This window comes from Mizuhopecten yessoensis, unplaced genomic scaffold (assembly GCF_002113885.1).
Source record: "Mizuhopecten yessoensis strain PY_sf001 unplaced genomic scaffold, ASM211388v2 scaffold6361, whole genome shotgun sequence".
Taxonomy (NCBI): Eukaryota; Metazoa; Mollusca; class Bivalvia; order Pectinida; family Pectinidae; genus Mizuhopecten; species Mizuhopecten yessoensis.
In genome coordinates this window covers 218,271-238,730 of record NW_018406511.1, presented here as the reverse complement: position 1 = coordinate 238,730, position 20,460 = coordinate 218,271, and the positions used below count along the sequence as shown (strand labels likewise).

The window sequence follows — 20,460 nt, the reverse complement described above, 5'->3', positions numbered from 1 at the left end:
TCAAATACGTTTTTTCAGTTCGAAACGAAAATATCTTAATATCCTCAACATACAAAACTTCAATAACGTTTAATGTTATCAACTAATGAAAACCACCTTTAATATGCTAGCTTATATGGGCATTGCACCTTTTGGCAAATTCCTTTTTAAGATGTATATTTAACAGAATCTTGTTTAATTGGAAAACAAATGATAATTTAACAATGATTTAACACCTAAGGCAGAACATAACCTGAGTTGAAATGCTGGTTACGAAAATAACACATACCTGTCCACCCTGCCGCCACTGCACTGGGGCTGGAGCGCTACATGCTTGCAATACCAGAGCCTCGGATTGACTTCGGGAGGCGTCGGCACAAAATCCCGCCAGTGGGTGGGTGATTAGATTTGTGTTTGCCAGATCAGAAACTAGTGTCAGTTGGTCACAAGTGTTTTCTTTATTAAAAAAATATCTGTTTTATTGATTTATTAGAATACACAATGGTATACCTAGCGATCAACGGGAGTTTAATTGATATTAGAAATGCTTGCGAACATAAAGCTAAGCTAAATTCCATTTTTTTACATAAGTAAAGATAAAAAATAAAAAAATAAAAAAAATGTTGTATTTTGGTATAATGATTTCATATATCTTAACAAGATCCCATTCACCACAAAGGAAAGAGAATATATTATTAACTAAGATTCCATACACCACGAGGAGGGAGTGAATATTTCTTTCTGAGATCCTGTATACAACGAGGAAGGGGTATATTCCTTTCTGAGATTCGGTACACAACGAAAAGGGAGTGAATATTGCTAACTGGGATCATATACCCCACGACGGAGGATGAATATTGCTAACTGAGGTCCCATACACCATGAGGAGAGAGTGAATATTGATTACTGATATCACATACATCTCGAAGGAGCGAATGAACATTGCTAACTGGGATCTTATACATCACGACGGAGGATGAATATTGCTAACTGAGGTCCCATACACCATGAGGAGAGAGTGAATATTGATTATTAATATCACATACACCTCGAAGGAGCGAGTGAATATTTCTAATTCAGATTCCATACACCACGTGTAGCGAGTGAATGTTGCTTACTGATATTCATACACCTCGAAGGAGCAAGTGAATATTGCTTACTGGGATCATATACACCCCGAGGAGGGAGTGAATATTGCTACCTAAGATCCCTTTCACCACCAGGAGGGAGTAAATATCGCTAACTGAGATCCATACACCTCGAACGAGCGATTAAATATTGCTAACCGATATCCTGTACACCACGAGGACGGAGTAAATATTACCTACTCAGATCCGCTACACCACGAAGGGGGAGTGAATATTGCTAACTGAGATCCAATACACACCAAGTAGGGTGTGAATATTCCAACTAAGATACCATACAAATCGACGGAGGGAGTAAATATTACTTACTCAGATCCACTACACCACGAGGGGGGAGTGAATATTGCTTTCTGAGATCCCATACACCATGATGGAGGGAGGGATTATTATTTAATGAGACAACATACACCTCGTAGGGGGAAATACTATTACTTAAAACAGAAACCCCTGACACTTATTGGCTATTATCACTGTAAGCACACACTACTCTATTGACACTTAGAGGCTGGTATCACTGTTAGCAAACACTACTCTATTGACACTTACAGGCTGGTATCACTGTAAGCCCACACTACTCTATTGACACTTAGTGGCTGGTATCACTGTAAGCACACACTACTCTATTGACACTGAGAGGCTGGTAAAACTGTTAGCAAACACTACTCTATTGACACTTAGAGGCTGGTATCACTGTTAGCAAACACTACTCTATTGACACTTAAAGGCTGGTATCACTGTATGCACACACTACTCTATTGACACTTAGTGACTAGTATCACTGTAAGCACCCACTACTCTATTGACACTTTGTGGCTGGGATCACTGTTAGCACACACTACTCTATTGACACCCAATGGCTGGGATCACTGTAAGCACACACTACTCTATTGTCACTTAGTGGCTGGTATCACTGTAAGCACCCACTACTCTATTGACACTTTGTGGCTGGTATTACTGTTAGCACACACTACTCTATTGACGCTTAGTGGCTGGTATCATTGTAAGCACACACTACTCTATTGACACATAGGGACTAGTATCACTGTTAGCACACACTACTCTATTGTCACTTAGTGGCTGGTATCACTGTAAGCGTAAGCACACACTACTCTATTGACACTTTGTGGCTGGTATTACTGTTAGCACACACTACTCTATTGACACTGAGAGGTTGGTATCACTGTAAGCAAACACTAGACACTTAGTGGCTGTTATCACTGTAAGCAAACACTACTCTATTGACACTTAGTGACTAGTATTGACACTTAGTGACTAGTATCACTGTAAGCACACACGACTCTATTGACACTGAGAGGCTGGTATCTCTGTAAGCACACACTACTCTATTGACACATAGGGACTAGTATCACTGTTAGCACACACTACTCTATTGACGCTTAGTGGCTGGTATCACTCTAAGCACACACTACTCTATTGACACTTAGAGGCTGGTATCACTGTAAGCACACACTGCTCTATTGACACTTAGTGGCTGGTATCAATGTAAGCACACACTACTCTATTGACACCTTGTGGCTGGGATCACTGTAAGCAAACACTACTCTATTGACTTGACACTTAGTGGCTGGTATCACTGTAAGCACATACTACTCTATTGACACTTAGTGGCTGGGATCACTGTTAGCACACAATACTCTATTGACACTGAGAGGCTGGTAAAACTGTTAGCAAAAACTACTCTATTGACACTTACAGGCTGGTATCACTGTAAGCCCACACTACTCTATTGACACTTAGTGGCTGTTATCACTGTAGGCACACACTAAACTATTGACACTGAGAGGCTGGTATCACTGTAAGCCCACACTACTCTATTGACACTTAGTGGCTGGGATCACTGTTAGCACACACTACTCTATTGACACTTAGAGGCTGGTATCACTGGTAGCAAACACTACTCTATTTACACTTACAGGCTGGTATCACTGTAAGCACACACTGCTCTATTGACACTTAGTGGCTGGTATCAATGTAAGCACACACTAATCTATTGACACTTAGTGGCTGGTATCAATGTAAGCACACACTACTCTATTGACACATAGGGACTAGTATCACTGTTAGCACACACTACTCTATTGACGCTGTGCGGCTGGCATCACTTTCAGAACACACTTCTCTATTGACACTGAGAGGCTGGGATCACTGTTAGCAAAAACTACTCTATTGACACTTACAGGCTGGGATCACTGTAAGCACACACTACTCTATTGTCACTTAGTGGCTGGTATCACTGTAAGCACATACTACTCTATTGACACTTAGTGGCTGTGACACTTAGTGGCTGGTATCACTGTAAGCACCCACTACTCTATTGACACTTTGTGGCTGGTATTACTGTTAGCACACACTACTCTATTGACACTTAGTGACTAGTATCACTGTAAGCACACACGACTCTATTGACACTTAGTGGCTGGTATCAATGTAAACCCACATTGTTCTATTGACACTTAGTGGCTGGTATCACCGTAAGCAAACACTACTCTATTTACACTTACAGGCTGGTATCACTGTAAGCACACACTGCTCTATTGACACTTAGTGACTAGTGAGAGGCTGGTATCACTGTAATCACACACTATTATATTGACACCTTGTGGCTGGGATCACTGTAAGCAAACACTACTCTATTGACACTTAGTGACTAGTATTGACACTTAGTGACTAGTATCACTGTAAGCACCCACTACTCTATTGACACTTTGTGGCTGGGATCACTGTTAGCACACACTACTCTATTGACACTGAGACGCTGGTATCACTGTTAGCACACACTACTCTATTGACGCTGTGCGGCTGGCATCACTTTCAGAACACACTTCTCTATTGACACTGAGAGGCTGGTATCACTGTTATCACAAGCTACTCTATTGACACTTAGTGGCTGGGATCACTGTAAGCACCCACTACTCTATTTACACTTAGTGGCTGGTATCACTGTAAGCACCCACTACTCTATTGACACTTTGTGGCTGGGATCACTGTTAGCACACACTACTCTATTGTCACTTAGTGGCTGGTATCACTGTAAGCACATACTACTCTATTGACACTTAGTGGCTGTGACACTTAGTGGCTGGTATCACTGTAAACCCAAATTGTTCTATTGACACTTAGTGGCTGGTATCAATGTAAACCCACATTGTTCTATTGACACTTAGTGGCTGGGATCACTGTAAGCACCCACTACTCTATTGACACTTTGTGGCTGGTATTACTGTTAGCACACACTACTCTATTGACGCTGAGAGGCTGGTATCACTGTTATCACAAGCTACTCTATTGACACTGAGAGGCTGGGATCACTGTTAGGAAACACTACTCTATTGACACTTACAGGCTGGGATCACTGTAAGCACACCCTACTCTATTGACACTTAGTGGCTGTTATCACTGTAAGCAAACACTACTCTATTGACACTGAGACGCTGGTATCACTGTTAGCACACACTACTCTATTGACACTGAGAGGTTGGTATCACTGTAAGCACGCACTACTCTATTGACACTGAGACGCTGGTATCACTGTTATCACAAGCTACTCTATTGACACCCTGTGACTGGTATCACTGTTAGCAGACGCTACTCTATTGACACTTTGTGGCTGGTATCACTGTTAGCACACACTACTCTATTGACGCTGAGAGGCTGGTATCACTGTCAGCACACACTTCTCTATTGACACTGAGAGGTTGGTATCATTGTAAGCACACACTACTCTATTGACACTGAGAGGCTGGTATCACTGTAAGCACACACTTCTCTATTGACACTGAGAGGTTGGTATCACTGTAAGCAAACACTACTCTATTGACACTGAGACGCTGGTATCACTGTAAGCACACACTACTCTATGGCTGGTATCACTGTAAGCAAACACTCCTCTATTGACACTTAGTGGCTAGTATCACTGTAAGCACATGCTACTCTATTGACACTGAGACGCTGTTATCACTGTTATCACAAGCTACTCTACTGACTCTCTACTTAGTGACTGTTATCACTGTAGGCACGCACTAATCTATTGACACTGAGAGGCTGGTGTCACTGTAAGCACACACTGCTCTATTGACACTTAGTAACTAGTATCACTGTAAGCACATGCTACTCTATTGACACTGAGTGAGAGGCTGGTATCACTGTTATCACACACTACTCTATTGCCACTTAGAGACTGGTATCACTGTTAGCACACACTACTCTATTGACGCTTAGTGGCTGGTATCACTCTAAGCACACACTACTCTATTGACACTTAGCAACTAGTATCACTGTAAGCACACACTGGTCTATTGACACTTAGTGACTAGTATCCCTGTAAGCACACACTGCTCTATTCACACTTAGTGACTAGTATCACTGTTAGCACACACTACTCTATTGACACTTAGTAACTAGTATCACTGTAAGCACACACTGCTCTATTGACACTTAGTGACTAGTATCACTGTTATCATCCACTACTCTATTGACACCTTGTGGCTGGTATCACTGTAAGCACACACTACTCTATTGACACTTAGTGGCTGGTATCACTGTAAGCACATACTACTCTATTGACACTTAGTGAGTATCACTGTTAGCACACACTACTCTATTGACGCTTAGTGGCTGGTATCACTCAAAGCACACACTACTCTATTGACACTTAGTGACTGGTATCACTGTAAGCACACACTACTCTATTGACACTTAGTGTCTAGTATCACTGTTAGCACACACTACTCTATTGACACTTAGTGACTGGTATCACTGTAAGCTTAGTGGCTGGTATCAATGTTAACCCACACTATTCTATTGACACTTAGTGTCTAGTATCACTGTTATCATCCACTACTCTATTGACACTTTGGGGCTGGTATCACTGTTATCACCCACTACTCTATTGCCACTTAGTGACTGGTATCCCTGTAAGCACCCACTACTCTATTGAAACGTAGTGTCTAGTATCACTTGTAAGCACACACTACTTTATTGACACTGAGAGGCTGGGATCACTGGAAGCACACACTACTCTAATGACACTTTGTGGCTGGTTTCACTGTTATCATTCAATATTATATTTACACCTTGTGACTGGGATCACTGTAAGCACACATTGTTCTATTGACACTTAGAGGCTGGTATCACTGTTAGCATACACTTCTCTATTGACACTGAGAGGCTGGTATCACTACACACTACTCTATTGACTCTTAGTGACTGGTATCACTGTAAGAGACGCTGGTATCACTGTTATCATATACTATTATATTGACACCTTGTGGCTGGGATCACTTTTATCATACACTATTATGTTGACACCTTGTGACTGGGGGATCACTGTTAGCACACACGACTTTATTGCCACTTACAGGCTGGTATCCCTGTTATCACAAGCTACTCTCTCTATTGACACTTAGTGGCTATTATTACTGTAAGCACACACTATTCTATTGACACTTAGTGATTGGTATCACTGTAAGCACTAATCTATTGACACTTAGTGACTAGTATCAATGTAAGCACACACTACTTTATTGACACTTAGTGACTTGTATTAGTATAAGTCTACACTACTCTATTGAAACGTAGTGTCTAGTATCACTGTTAGCCCACACTACTCTATTGACACCTTGTGGCTGGGTTCACTGTAAGCAAACACTTCTCTATTGACACTGAGAGGCTGGGATCACTGTAAACACACACTACTCTATTTGCACTTAGAGGCTGGTATCACTGTTAACCCACATTTTTTTATTGACACTTTGTGGCTGGGATCACCGTTTTCATACACTATTATATTGACACCTTGTGACTGGTATCACTGTTAGCACACACGACTTTATTGACACTTACAGGCTGGTATCACTGTTATCACAAGCTACTCTATTGACACTGAGAGGCTGGTATCACTGTAAGCAGACGCTACTCTATTGACACCTTGTGGCTGGTATCACTGTAAGCAAACACTTCTCTATTGACACTGAGACGCTGGTATCACTGTTAGCACACACTACTCTATTGACACTGTGAGGTTGGTATCACTGTAAGCACGCACTACTCTATTGACACTGAGACGCTGGTATCACTGTTAGCACACACTGACACTTAGTGGCTGGGATCACTGTAAGCACACACTACTCTATTGACACTTTGTGGCTGGTATCACTGTTAGCACACACTTCTCTATTGACGCTGAGAGTCTGGTTTCACTGTCAGCACACACTTCTCTATTGACACTGAGAGGTTGGTATCACTGTAAGCAAACACTACTCCATTGACACTGAGACGCTGGTATCACTGTAAGCACACACTACTCTATTGACACTTAGTGGCTGGTATCACTCTAAGCACACTCTACTCTATTGACACTTAGTGGCTGGTACCACTGTTAGCACACACTACTCTATTGACAACCTGTGACTGGTATCACTGTAAGCTTAGTGGCTGGTATCACTGTAAGCACATACTTCTCTATTGACACTTAGTGGCTGGTATCACTGTAAACCCACACTGTTCTATTGACACTTAGTGGCTGGTATCACTGTAAACCCACACTGTTCTATTGACACTTAGTGGCTGGTATCACTGTAAGCACATACTTCTCTATTGACACTTAGTGGCTGGTATCACTGTTAGCACACAATACTCTATTGACACCCAATGGCTGGTATCACTGTAAGCACACACTGCTCTATTGACACTTAGTGGCTGGTATCACTCTAAGCACACTCTACTCTATTGACACTTAGTGGCTGGTATCACTGTAAGCACACACTGCTCTATTGACACTTAGTGGCTGGTATCACTGTAAACCCACACTGTTCTATTGACACTTAGTGGCTGGTATCACTGTAAGCACATACTTCTCTATTGACACTTAGTGGCTGGTATCACTGTAAACCCACACTGTTCTATTGACACTTAGTGGCTGGTATCACTGTAAACCCACACTGTTCTATTGACACTTAGTGGCTGGTATCACTCTAAGCACCCACTACTCTATTGACACTTAGTGACTAGTATCACTGTTATCATCCACTACTCTATTGACACTTAGTGACTAGTATCACTGTTAGCACACACTACTCTATTGACAACCTGTGACTGGTATCACTGTAAGCAGACGCTCCTCTATTGACACTTTGTGGCTGGTATCACTGTAAGCACACACTACTCAATTGACGCTGAGAGGCTGGTATCACTGTAAGCACACACTACTCTATTGACACTGAGAGGCTGGTATCACTGTAATCACACACTATTATATTGTCACCTTGTGGCTGGTATCACTGTAAGCACACACTACTCTATTGACGCTGAGAGGCTGGTATCACTGTTATCACAAGCTACTCTATTGACACTTAGTGGCTGGTATCACTGTAATCACACACTATTATATTGTCACCTTGTGGCTGGTTAGTGGCTGGTATCACTGTAAGCACACACTACTCAATTGACGCTGAGAGGCTGGTATCACTGTAAGCACACACTACTCTATTGACACCTTGTGGCTGGTATCACTGTAAGCAGACGCTACTCTATTGACACCTTGTGGCTGGTATCACTGTAAGCACACACTACTCTATTGACACTGAGAGGCTGGTATCACTTTAAGCACACACTACTCTATTGACACTGAGAGTCGGGTATCACTGTAATCACACACTATTATATTGACCCCTTGTGGCTGGTATCACTGTAATCAAACACTACTCTATTGACACTGAGAGGCTGGTATCACTGTTATCACAAGCTACTCTATTGACACTTAGTGGCTGGTATCACTGTAATCACACACTATTATATTGACACCTTGTGGCTGGGATCACTGTAAGCAGACACTACTCTATTTGACAGTTATTAAAGGTAATATAACAGACAAATCAGTACCTCAAAAAACAAAAAGAAATAAATATTTTACCTTTTACACCAAACATACGGGTTTATTCCTAGCGTTCGACACACAAAGTCACACTTACTTGAAACAGCAACAGGTTTTGGTGTCGTCACGATAGGAGCAGGTGTAGTTGGAGCCGGTGTCGGTTTCGGAGTTTGTGTCGGTCTCGAAGTTTGTGTCGGTCTAGGAGTATGTGTCGGTACAGGAGTAGGTGCATGTGTGGAAGGCATGGGTGTAGTAGGCGCGTGCGTTGTATCAGGTCTGGCAGTTTCCCGAGGAGTGGTAGGCTTAGTCGATATGTGTTCATATCCTGATCGAAAAGGATATTTGCATTGCACTGTTTATAGGTTGTTATGACATATGCATTTTTTTTATCTGTGACAATGATGACGTCATAGGTTTGTTTGATTGGGGTTTAACTGCCTTGCGCAGCCAGGGTCATATGGGACGAGTTCCGAGGAAGGCATCGCCGAGAAGAGACAGTGGATAGAAAAGAAAGAAGACGCGAAAGATAGGAAACGAAAAAGCACCCAAGTGTTGCAATGGAGATAGCAGTTAGCAGAAGGCAAAGGAAAAGACACGATTATTCAGTGGGCCCACAGCAGTCACCTGACGACGTCCCGATGATGTCGTGACAAAATACGATACACTGATTTATAAAGCATGCTGTAATGGGACACAGTGATTGTATGGGGCTACATTGGACGTGGCAATGGTTTGGTATAGTTGGTGCATGGTGTGAATGGGCAAAGATTAAACGAAACCTCTTTATCTCAAAATTCGAACTGTTGCTGAAATTTCCTGATTCAAGATATACCGGTTTTTTTATAACTACGTACCAGTTATTGGCTTTCGGACGTCAGTCTAGCTTCACGAATAAGTCCAAAAAAAGACATTTTTAGGAAATAGCAAACACTCTATAAAGCAATAGAAAACGACTGATATCAAACATATCTAAATGAGGAAAATGCACACAGAATGAATGTCGTAAAATCCTGCTTTAATGAGTAAACATAATGCATATCTTCTTTCATTTAACAAATGAATCGCTCACAAATGTCTTATTTCTCTGGATTTGTAGTGTTAGTGTAACACTAAACATTCAATCATTTTGAAAACGGCATAGGTGTAAATAATCTTTTTGAGATATTTCTGTTGTTGAATAAAATCATTTCCAAAGGATGGCTACCCTCAAAAACCAATAGTAGAGTTCCATCAATGGGAGACCGGGACCGTTCCTCCCGACATGAGGGTGCTGATTAAAATGAGCTGGCGTCTGATCTCGTGAAAATAGTCACTAACTCGGTTAGACGCGAACATTAAAAAGGACGCCATCCGACCTCCAGTACATTAAAAAGGGCGCCACCCGGCCTCTAGTACATTAAAAAAGGACGCCATCCGACCTCTAGTATATTAAAAAGAACGCCAACCGCCTCCAGTATATTAAAGGACGCCATCTGGCCTCTAGTACATTAAAAAGACGCCACCCGGCCTCTAGTACATAAAGGGACGCCACCCGGCCTCTAGTACATTAAATGATGCACCCGGCCTCTAGTACATTAAATGACGCCACCCGGCCTCTAGTACATTAAAGGACGCCACCCGGCCTCTAGTACATTAAAGGACGCCACCTGGCCTCTAGTACATTAAAGGACGTCATCCGGCCTCTAGAACATTAAAGGACACCACCTGACCTCTAGTACATTAAAGGACGCCAACTGGCCTCTAGTACATTAAAGGACGCCACCCGGCCTCTAGTACATTAAAGGACGCATACTGGCCTCTAGTACATTAAAGGACGCATACTAGCCTCTAGAACATTAAAGGACGCCACCTGGCCTCTAGTACATTAAAGGACGCCAACCGGCCTCTAGTACATTACAGAATTACATGTCTCTGCGTCTGAAGGTCATCTTTATCTGATGATTTGGTCGAAATGTATGTTTTCGGGTCCAAAATACATGTAGTCCCCGTATCGGAGATAACTGGTTCACAGTAAATCCCAAGATCAGCGATAACTGGTTCACAGTAAAAGTCTTACTCGGGTAAATGTACATGACCAACAGATAGGTCAAGGTTAGAGGTCACAAACAGGTCACCGAGTACAGGACAAAACATAAACAAAAGCACATGGCACTGAACGACTGACACGTGGACGATGCCCCAGCTGGACCACTAAGTTTGAGGGCGATCCATCCGACTTAGATAAACCACAAAGGAGAGCTCTGGTATCCGATCGCCTCCAGTGACCTAGTACGTGATTTTAAAAGTGCTCACTAAGATGGGAAAATAAGATTGACTCAATTCTTCACATCACGAATGTTTTCAGAGAACACGTGACCAGGGTACACTTTCAACAAAACACTTCAAACTACAGATTCAGTCCGAGTCAAAGTGTCGAAGACAGATGCCGTGGAGTACCAAGGGACGACAGATGAGTCTTTACCAATAGTAAACATCAACGGTACTATCAAACAAGTGTTATTAATCCAAGTTAGAAGAGGGGTACAGCATACAGTCCTTCTTCCATGTTCCAGATCAGTGCATTGCCCTTGTCGATACGGGTTTCCTGAGGAGGTAAGCGACCCCAACCACTGAAGATCTTGAGAAAAAGAATGGATTTGCCCTCACATGGGCCACTTATGCAGAAAAAAACTATTCTCCATTATTCGCAGTAGACATCCACACTGTAGTGTAATCAGGGTGTTGAAAAAAATTGGGACTGTTTGAAAGATGGCGGCTGCGTAAAACAAGTAGAAGGTGAGTTCTCAAAACATGTCCGATTTTTCTACTTGAAAACGTTTTAGCGATCAACGGATGCACTGAAGCAAAAGATAATAGATCAGAGTGTTATCAGATGCTACAATTCCACTCCAGAAAGGCATCTATATTAAAGTGCAGTGTTTGCAAGGTGACGGGAGCCGGCAATCGGGACATTCAGTCGACGACGAGTTTGATTTTAGTTAATAAAACGGATTCAAAAATTAGTTCTGGGTATTTATGGACCAATGATATAGGTTAAGAAGCCTTCAAACAAAATCTAAACTGGTTTCAAAAGTAGCAAGTAGCAATATGCATTTTAAAGAGGTGACATAGATTTATATTTGTACGGTTTGGACACTCCGTAACTTACGACTGTGTGCGGTTGTGACATTGCATGCAGCGTTCTAAAATTGTAAACGGTGGGGACTGCATATTCGCACAAAGTGATTGAGCGGTTGCAGATACAAAGAAACATTGCTGTTACGAATGTAGCTTTGGGGATGACAATCCGCAGAATATCATTGACAGTTTATGCTCAATCATGGAAACAAGACATATTGAAAATTCGAAGTACAAAACTGTATTTTAGTTCATTCGTCTCATTAGTCTCTGATGAAAGTGGTTCATATGTTCTTGATATTGACCCAGAGCCAGCTGTACTGTCAACGTTATCGTCCAAGGACATGCCAGCAAAGCTTGTTTCCAATTCCTCGTCATAATTGTGCTGTGACAATACAGCTAGTTTTGGGTCAATATCAAGAACATATGAACCGCTTTCAGCGGGAACTAATGAGAATATACTTGAAGGATTATTTTGGGGAATGATACTACAATTATGTGTCTGTAAACTATTGTTTTCCATAAGAAGGATCAAGTTTTGTGCTTCAAATTTTCAATTTGTTTTTCCAAGATTGAGCATGAATGGTCAATGATATTCTGCAGATTTTTATTCCCAAGGCTACATTCGTAAGAGTTGTGCAGCTCCTCAATTATAGGAAACATATGGAGACATTCGTGATGGATGTCGAGTACACAGATGAAGTGATGTTTTCTTCATTATCATACAGTCCGTCACTCTAGTTCCAGATCAGTACATTGCCTTGAACGGCACATAAAACTGGAGTGCATCCTTTGATATCAACGGAAGGACAGCTGCCGAGGTGATAGGTTTGATGGTGTCATGAACCTGAAATCTGAAACCTATTACACAGCCACAGTTGATCTGATGCCACATCCGGGTTCTATGGACATTGGGAAAACGGTGTTTCATATAGTACCCGAGACTCGGGAAGCACTCAATCATAAATTTTGAAAGATGTTGGCAAATCAGTTTCAGTAATAAAAGAAGTGCTTCAGCGAATGGCCACATTCACATCTGAAGTGTCACGTGTTTTAATTATGAAAGTTAGTGGAAGAATCCTTCCGTAAGACTATTGTTTTCCATCTGGGGACTTACTGTGAACCAGTTAACAATGATCTGGGGACTTACTGTGAACAAGTTAACACTGATCTGGGGACTTACTGTGAACAAGTTATCTCTGGTCTGGGGACTTACTGTGAACAATTTATCACTGATCTGGGGACTTACTGTAAACCAGTTATCACTGATCTGGGGACTTACTGTGATCAAGTTATCACTGATCTGGGGACTTACTGTGATCAAGTTATCACTGATCTGGGGACTTACTGTGATCAAGTTATCACTGATCTGGGGACTTACTGTGATCAAGTTATCACTGATCTGGGGACTTACTGTGATCAAGTTATCACTGATCTGGGGACTTACTGTGATCAAGTTATCACTGATCTGGGGACTTACTGTGATCAAGTTATCACTGATCTGGGGACTTACTGTGATCCAGTTATCACTGATCTGGGGACTTACTGTGATCAAGTTATCACTGATCTGGGGACTTACTGTGATCAAGTTATCACTGATCTGGGGACTTACTGTGATCAAGTTATCACTGATCTGGGGACTTACTGTGATCAAGTTATCACTGATCTGGGGACTTACTGTGATCAAGTTATCACTGATCTGGGGACTTACTGTGATCAAGTTATCACTGATCTGGGGACTTACTGTGATCAAGTTATCACTGATCTGGGGACTTACTGTGATCAAGTTATCACTGATCTGGGGACTTACTGTGATCAAGTTATCACTGATCTGGGGACTTACTGTGATCAAGTTATCACTGATCTGGGGACTTACTGTGATCAAGTTATCACTGATCTGGGGACTTACTGTGATCAAGTTATCACTGATCTGGGGACTTACTGTGATCAAGTTATCACTGATCTGGGGACTTACTGTGATCAAGTTATCACTGATCTGGGGACTTACTGTGATCAAGTTATCACTGATCTGGGGACTTACTGTGATCAAGTTATCACTGATCTGGGGACTTACTGTGATCAAGTTATCACTGATCTGGGGACTTACTGTGATCAAGTTATCACTGATCTGGGGACTTACTGTGATCAAGTTATCACTGATCTGGGGACTTACTGTGATCAAGTTATCACTGATCTGGGGACTTACTGTGATCAAGTTATCACTGATCTGGGGACTTACTGTGAACCAGTTATCACTGATCTGGGGACTTACTGTGAACCAGTTATCACTGGTCTGGGGACTTACTGTGAACAAGTTATCACTGATCTGGGGACTTACTGTGATCAAGTTATCACTGATCTGGGGACTTTCTGTTATCAAGTTATCACTGATTAGGGGACTTACTGTGATCAAGTTATCACTGATCTGTGGACTTACTGTGAACCAGTTATCACTGGTCTGGGGACTTACTGTGAACCAGTTATTACTGGTCTTGGGACTTACTGTGAACCAGTTATCCATGATCTGGGGACTTACTGTGATCAAGTTATCACTGATCTGGGGACTTACTCTGATCAAGTTATCACGGATCTGGGGACTTACTGTGAACCAGTTATCACTGGTCTGGGGACTTACTGTGAACCAGTTATAACTGATCTGGGGACTTACTGTGATCAAATTATCACTGATCTGGGGACTTACTCTGATTAAGTTATCACGGATCTGGGGACTCACTGTGAACCAGTTATTACTGGTCTGGGGACTTACTGTGAATAAGTTATCACTGGTCTGGGGACTTGCTGTGAACAAGTTAACACTGATCTGGGGGCTTACTGTGAACCTGTTATCACTGGTCTAGGGACTTACTGTGAACAAGTTAACACTGATCTGAGGACTTACTGTGAACAAGTTATCACTGATCTGGGAACTTACTGTGATCAAGTTATCACTGATCGGGGGACTTACTGTGATCAAGTTATCACTGATATGGGGACTTACTGTGAACCAGTTAAAACTGATCTGGGGACTTACTGTAAACAAGTTAACACTGATCTGAGGACTTACTGTGAACCAGTTATCACTGATCTGAGGACTTACTGTGAACAAGTTAACACTGATCTGAGGACTTACTGTGAACCAGTTATCACTGGTCTGGGGACTTACTGTGAACCAGTTATCACTGATCTGAGGACTTACTGTAAACCAGTTATCACTGATCTGGGGACTTACTGTGAACCAGTTATAACTGATCTGGGGACTTACTGTGAACCAGTTATCACTGGTCTGGGGACTTACTGTGAATCAGTTATCACTGGTCTGGGGACTTACTGTGAACAAGTTAAAACTGATCTGGGGACTTACTGTGAACCAGTTATCACTGGTCTGGAGACTTACTGTGAACCTGTTATCACTGGTCTAGGGACTTACTGTGAACAAGTTAACAATGATATGGGGGACTTACTGTGAACCAGTTATCACTGGTCTGGGGACTTACTGTGAACCAGTTATCATTGGTCTGGGGACTTACTTTGAACCAGTTATCACTGGTCTGGGGACTTACTGTGAACCAGTTATATCCGATCTGAAGTTGAATTCATACAAAAGTAAATCGAGAAAGAGAAATAAGTACTTCCTCAAATCAATATGATTTGTCAATAACTAATAAAGCACTTAATTCAACAAACCGTCAATCATGACAAAGGTCTATAATATGTCAAATCTTGTCACATTCAATCATGACATAGGTCTATGATATGTCAAACCAGTCACTGTCGATCACGACATAGGTCTATAGTATGTCAAAGCTTGTCACATCAAATCATGACATATGTCTATAGTATGTCAAAACCTGTCACATTCAATCATGACATAGGTCTATAATATGTCATAACCTGTCACATTCAATCATGACATATGTCTATAATATGTCAAACCCAGTCACTGTCGATCACGACATAGGTCTATAGTATGTCAAAGCTTGTCACATTCAATCAAGACATAGGTCTATAGTATGTCAAACCCAGTCACTGTCGATCACGACATAGGTCTATAGTATGTCAAAGCTTGTCACATTCAATCGTGCATATGTCTATAGTATGTCAAAACCTGTCACATTCAATCATGACATAGGTCTATACTATATCAAACCCAGTCACTGTCGATCCCGACATAGGTCTATAGTATGTCAAAGCTTGTCACATTCAATCATGACATAGATTTATAGTATGGCATAACCTGTAACATTCAATCATGACATAGGTCTATAGTATGTCAAAACCTGTCACATTCAATCATGACATAGGTCTATAGTATGTCAAAACCTGTCACATTCAATCATGACATAGGTCTATAGTATGTCAAAGCTTGTCACTGTCGATCACGACATAGGTCTATAGTATGTCAAAGCTTGTCACATTCACTCATGACATAGGTCTATGGTATGTCAAAACCTGTCACCTTCAGGAATTTAGAAATGTATCCTTGGTTCGTTTTTGTCATTCTCGTTCCAAGAAATTGTTCATAAACCTTTTAAAATAATCACATCAATAATAACTGGGTCAGGTTCTGATTTCTGTTTTACTTACTGTTTTACTTACTGTTTTACTGTTTTACTTACTGTTTTACTTACTTTCAATTAGATGAAGAATATCCATTCGACAAACCGAATTCATATTGTCAGCCTTAACGAGTTCCTCCAGATGAGAAACTACAAACAGAAGACATTAGTTAAAAGATTGAAAACAAGAATATCAAGTTTTAGTTTCGAATACAGATTTTCGCGATTGTTTTTTCCAATCCTCCTATTTGAGGTGATTAAAATTTGCAAATATATACATGAATCATGTTGCGGTTGAAACTGGGTTTTTCAATGTTCATGGAAGTATGAACGGGGGAAACTTTACTTACACACCACATGAGCGGCGTTAACGAAGCGAATACTGTTCATGGAAGGTGTGTAAGACAATTGTTACTTTTGTTATAGCTGACGATAATCATTGACAAATAGTTTACAAACAGATTATATTCAATACAAGAAATTAAGCTAATCACAAAATATTTCATTCTTATAATACAGACAATATATCCATTGTTTAAATCAGTCAGTTTAATATCTATTAGTTTTTTAAACTTGCAATGGATTCTTAAAAATATAAAAAGAAATACATGATTTTCAAATATAATCAGAGGACCTCTTTGTATTCATTGCTCTATTCCTTAAGACATCTATATCAATATCTGGTAATTACGACTTAAATAAGGGGTACCTCACCAGTTATACCTACAACTATCGGAGATCCCGTCGAAAACTTCAATTATTTTTTTAAATCCACAATAATATATAGCTCCTAACTATCTCAACACTCTACTCCCTTCCCTTGTCGATAACTCTCACTATAATCGTCGAAACGTTGAAAACTACAACCTACCTAACAACAGACTTGAATTATCTAACGTATCCTTTTTTCCTTCTACTGTTAGACTGTGGAACCAGTTACCTACTAGTATACGACGTAGTGCCACGTTCTCATCATTTAGAAACGCCATTCAAGACGTAAACTTGCCGCTTGTACCAAACCCCTTTTTCTATGGTGATAGGAAAAATAATGTTTTGCATACAAAATTAAGAAACCGTTCTAGTACATTGAAAAGTGACCTGTTTCGTGTTAACCTCATTGATTACCAACGTTGTATATGTGGCTTCCCTATTGAAGACACACACCATTTCTTTTTTACCTGTGATATATATAACGAACAAAGAATTAAGCTTTATCGTGAACTGATTGAATACATGCCTCTTAATTTAACTCTACTTCTATTTGGAGATACATCTCTTTCTTTCTCTAACGATATTCATGCATACTCAGCAATACATTCGTGACTCTAACAGATTCTCGAAGTTATTCCGTCTTTGCGTATTGCAGAGTTGTCTTCTCTTGTGAGCAGGTATTGATTGTTACGTCATTGGTTGTGTGAGAAAATTACGTCGTTTTCTCAAAAATTGATGACGTTACTCTCACAAACCAATGACGTAACAATCAATACCTGCTCACAAGAGAAGATAACTCTGCAATATGCACAGACAGACGGAATATGACAGAGACGGGAATGGCAGACATACTCCGAGCTATGTATCAAAGTTCTGTGAACTAACACCATAATGCCTAGAATAGAAGTAAACGGTACAGAGCTAAATATGGTATTTCCTTTTCGTTATAAACAATATCACAAAATATGTATTTAAGTCCTTCATAACAGTCGTGTTCGTAATCAATCACAGTTTGCTATGTGGTTTACAGAAGGGCAGGGGTCAATCACGCCTTCCAGGATTTATAAACGAGAACCGCAATATGCGAATGTATCTATGGGCCCCAAAACCTACACCAAGCGAGCATTTAGAAAGGTACCTTGACAAGGTAATTCAAAGCAATGACAAAAACTCATTGTTGTTGTTTCATCTTCTATGTAAAGAGAAAATACTCTAAGATAAAAACAAACATGTCTGAATGAAACTTGACTTTGCTAGTATAACTGTTGTAGAGTAGGATATCTGATACACAGGTCTAGAAGGATATTTGATACAGAGGTCTAGTAGGATATATGATACAAAGGTCTAGTAGGATATATGATACAGAGGTCTAGAAGGATATATGATACAGAGGTCTAGTAGGATATCTGATACAAAGGTCTAGTAGGATATACATAAATGTATGATACAGAGGTCTAGTAGGATATATGATACAAAGGTCTAGTAGGATATATGATACAGAGGTCTAGAAGGATATCTGATACAGAGGTCTAGTAGGATATCTGATACAAAGGTCTAGTAGGATATACATAAATGTATGATACAGAGGTCTAGTAGGATATATGATACAAAGGTCTAGTAGGATATATGATACAGAGGTCTAGAAGGATATCTGATACAGAGGTCTAGTAGGATATCTGATACAGAGGTCTAGTAGGATATATGATACAGAGGTCTAGTAGGATATATGATACAAAGGTCTAGTAGGATATCTGATACAAAGGTCTAGTAGGATATACATAAATGTATGATACAAAGGTCTAGTAGGATATATGATACAGAGGTCTAGAAGGATATCTGATACAGAGGTCTAGTAGGATATCTGATACAGAGGTCTAGTAGGATATATGATACAGAGGTCTAGTAGGATATCTGATACAGAGGTCTAGTAGGATATCTGATACAGAGGTCTAGTAGGATATATGATACAGAGGTCTAGTAGGATATCTGATACAGAGGTCTAGTAGGATATCTGATACAGAGGTCTAGTAGGATATATGATACAGAGGTCTAGTAGGATATCTGATACAGAGGTCTAGTAGGATATCTGATACAGAGGTCTAGTAGGATATATGATACAGAGGTCTAGTAGGATATCTGATACAGAGGTCTAGTAGGATATCTGATACAGAGGTCTAGTAGGATATATGATACAGAGGTCTAGTAGGATATCTGATACAGAGGTCTAGTAGGATATCTGATACAGAGGTCTAGTAGGATATATGATACAGAGGTCTAGTAGGATATCTGATACAGAGGTCTAGTAGGATATCTGATACAGAGGTCTAGTAGGATATATGATACAGAGGTCTAGTAGGATATCTGATACAGAGGTCTAGTAGGATATATGATACAGAGGTCTAGTAGGATATCTGATACAGAGGTCTAGTAGGATATCTGATACAGAGGTCTAGTAGGATATATGATACAGAGGTCTAGTAGGATATCTGATACAGAGGTCTAGTAGGATATCTGATACAGAGGTCTAGTAGGATATATGATACAGAGGTCTAGTAGGATATCTGATACAGAGGTCTAGTAGGATATCTGATACAGAGGTCTAGTAGGATATATGATACAGAGGTCTAGTAGGATATCTGATACAGAGGTCTAGTAGGATATCTGATACAGAGGTCTAGTAGGATATATGATACAGAGGTCTAGTAGGATATCTGATACAGAGGTCTAGTAGGATATCTGATACAGAGGTCTAGTAGGATATCTGATACAGAGGTCTAGTAGGATATATGATACAGAGGTCTAGTAGGATATCTGATACAGAGGTCTAGTAGGATATCTGATACAGAGGTCTAGTAGGATATCTGATACAGAGGTCTAGTAGGATATATGATACAGAGGTCTAGTAGGATATCTGATACAGAGGTCTAGTAGGATATCTGATACAGAGGTCTAGTAGGATATCTGATACAGAGGTCTAGTAGGATATCTGATACAGAGGTATAGTAGGATATCTGATACAGAGGTCTAGTAGGATATCTGATACAGAGGTCTAGTAGGATAT

General features: G+C 40.6%; 1 protein-coding gene across 1 annotated transcript in view; it reads right to left on the bottom strand.

Moving 5' to 3' along the window:
- The window catches only part of LOC110451990, a 37,942-nt gene that overhangs the window by 4,138 nt on the left and 13,344 nt on the right, over nucleotides 1–20,460 (bottom strand). Inside the window, exons 7-9 of the mRNA XM_021500230.1 lie at nucleotides 16,761–16,838; nucleotides 9,113–9,340; nucleotides 269–435 (exon numbers count right to left, since the gene is read on the bottom strand). Coding sequence (XP_021355905.1) covers nucleotides 269–435; nucleotides 9,113–9,340; nucleotides 16,761–16,838 — 473 coding nt within the window. The remainder of the gene's footprint in view (nucleotides 1–268; nucleotides 436–9,112; nucleotides 9,341–16,760; nucleotides 16,839–20,460) is intronic.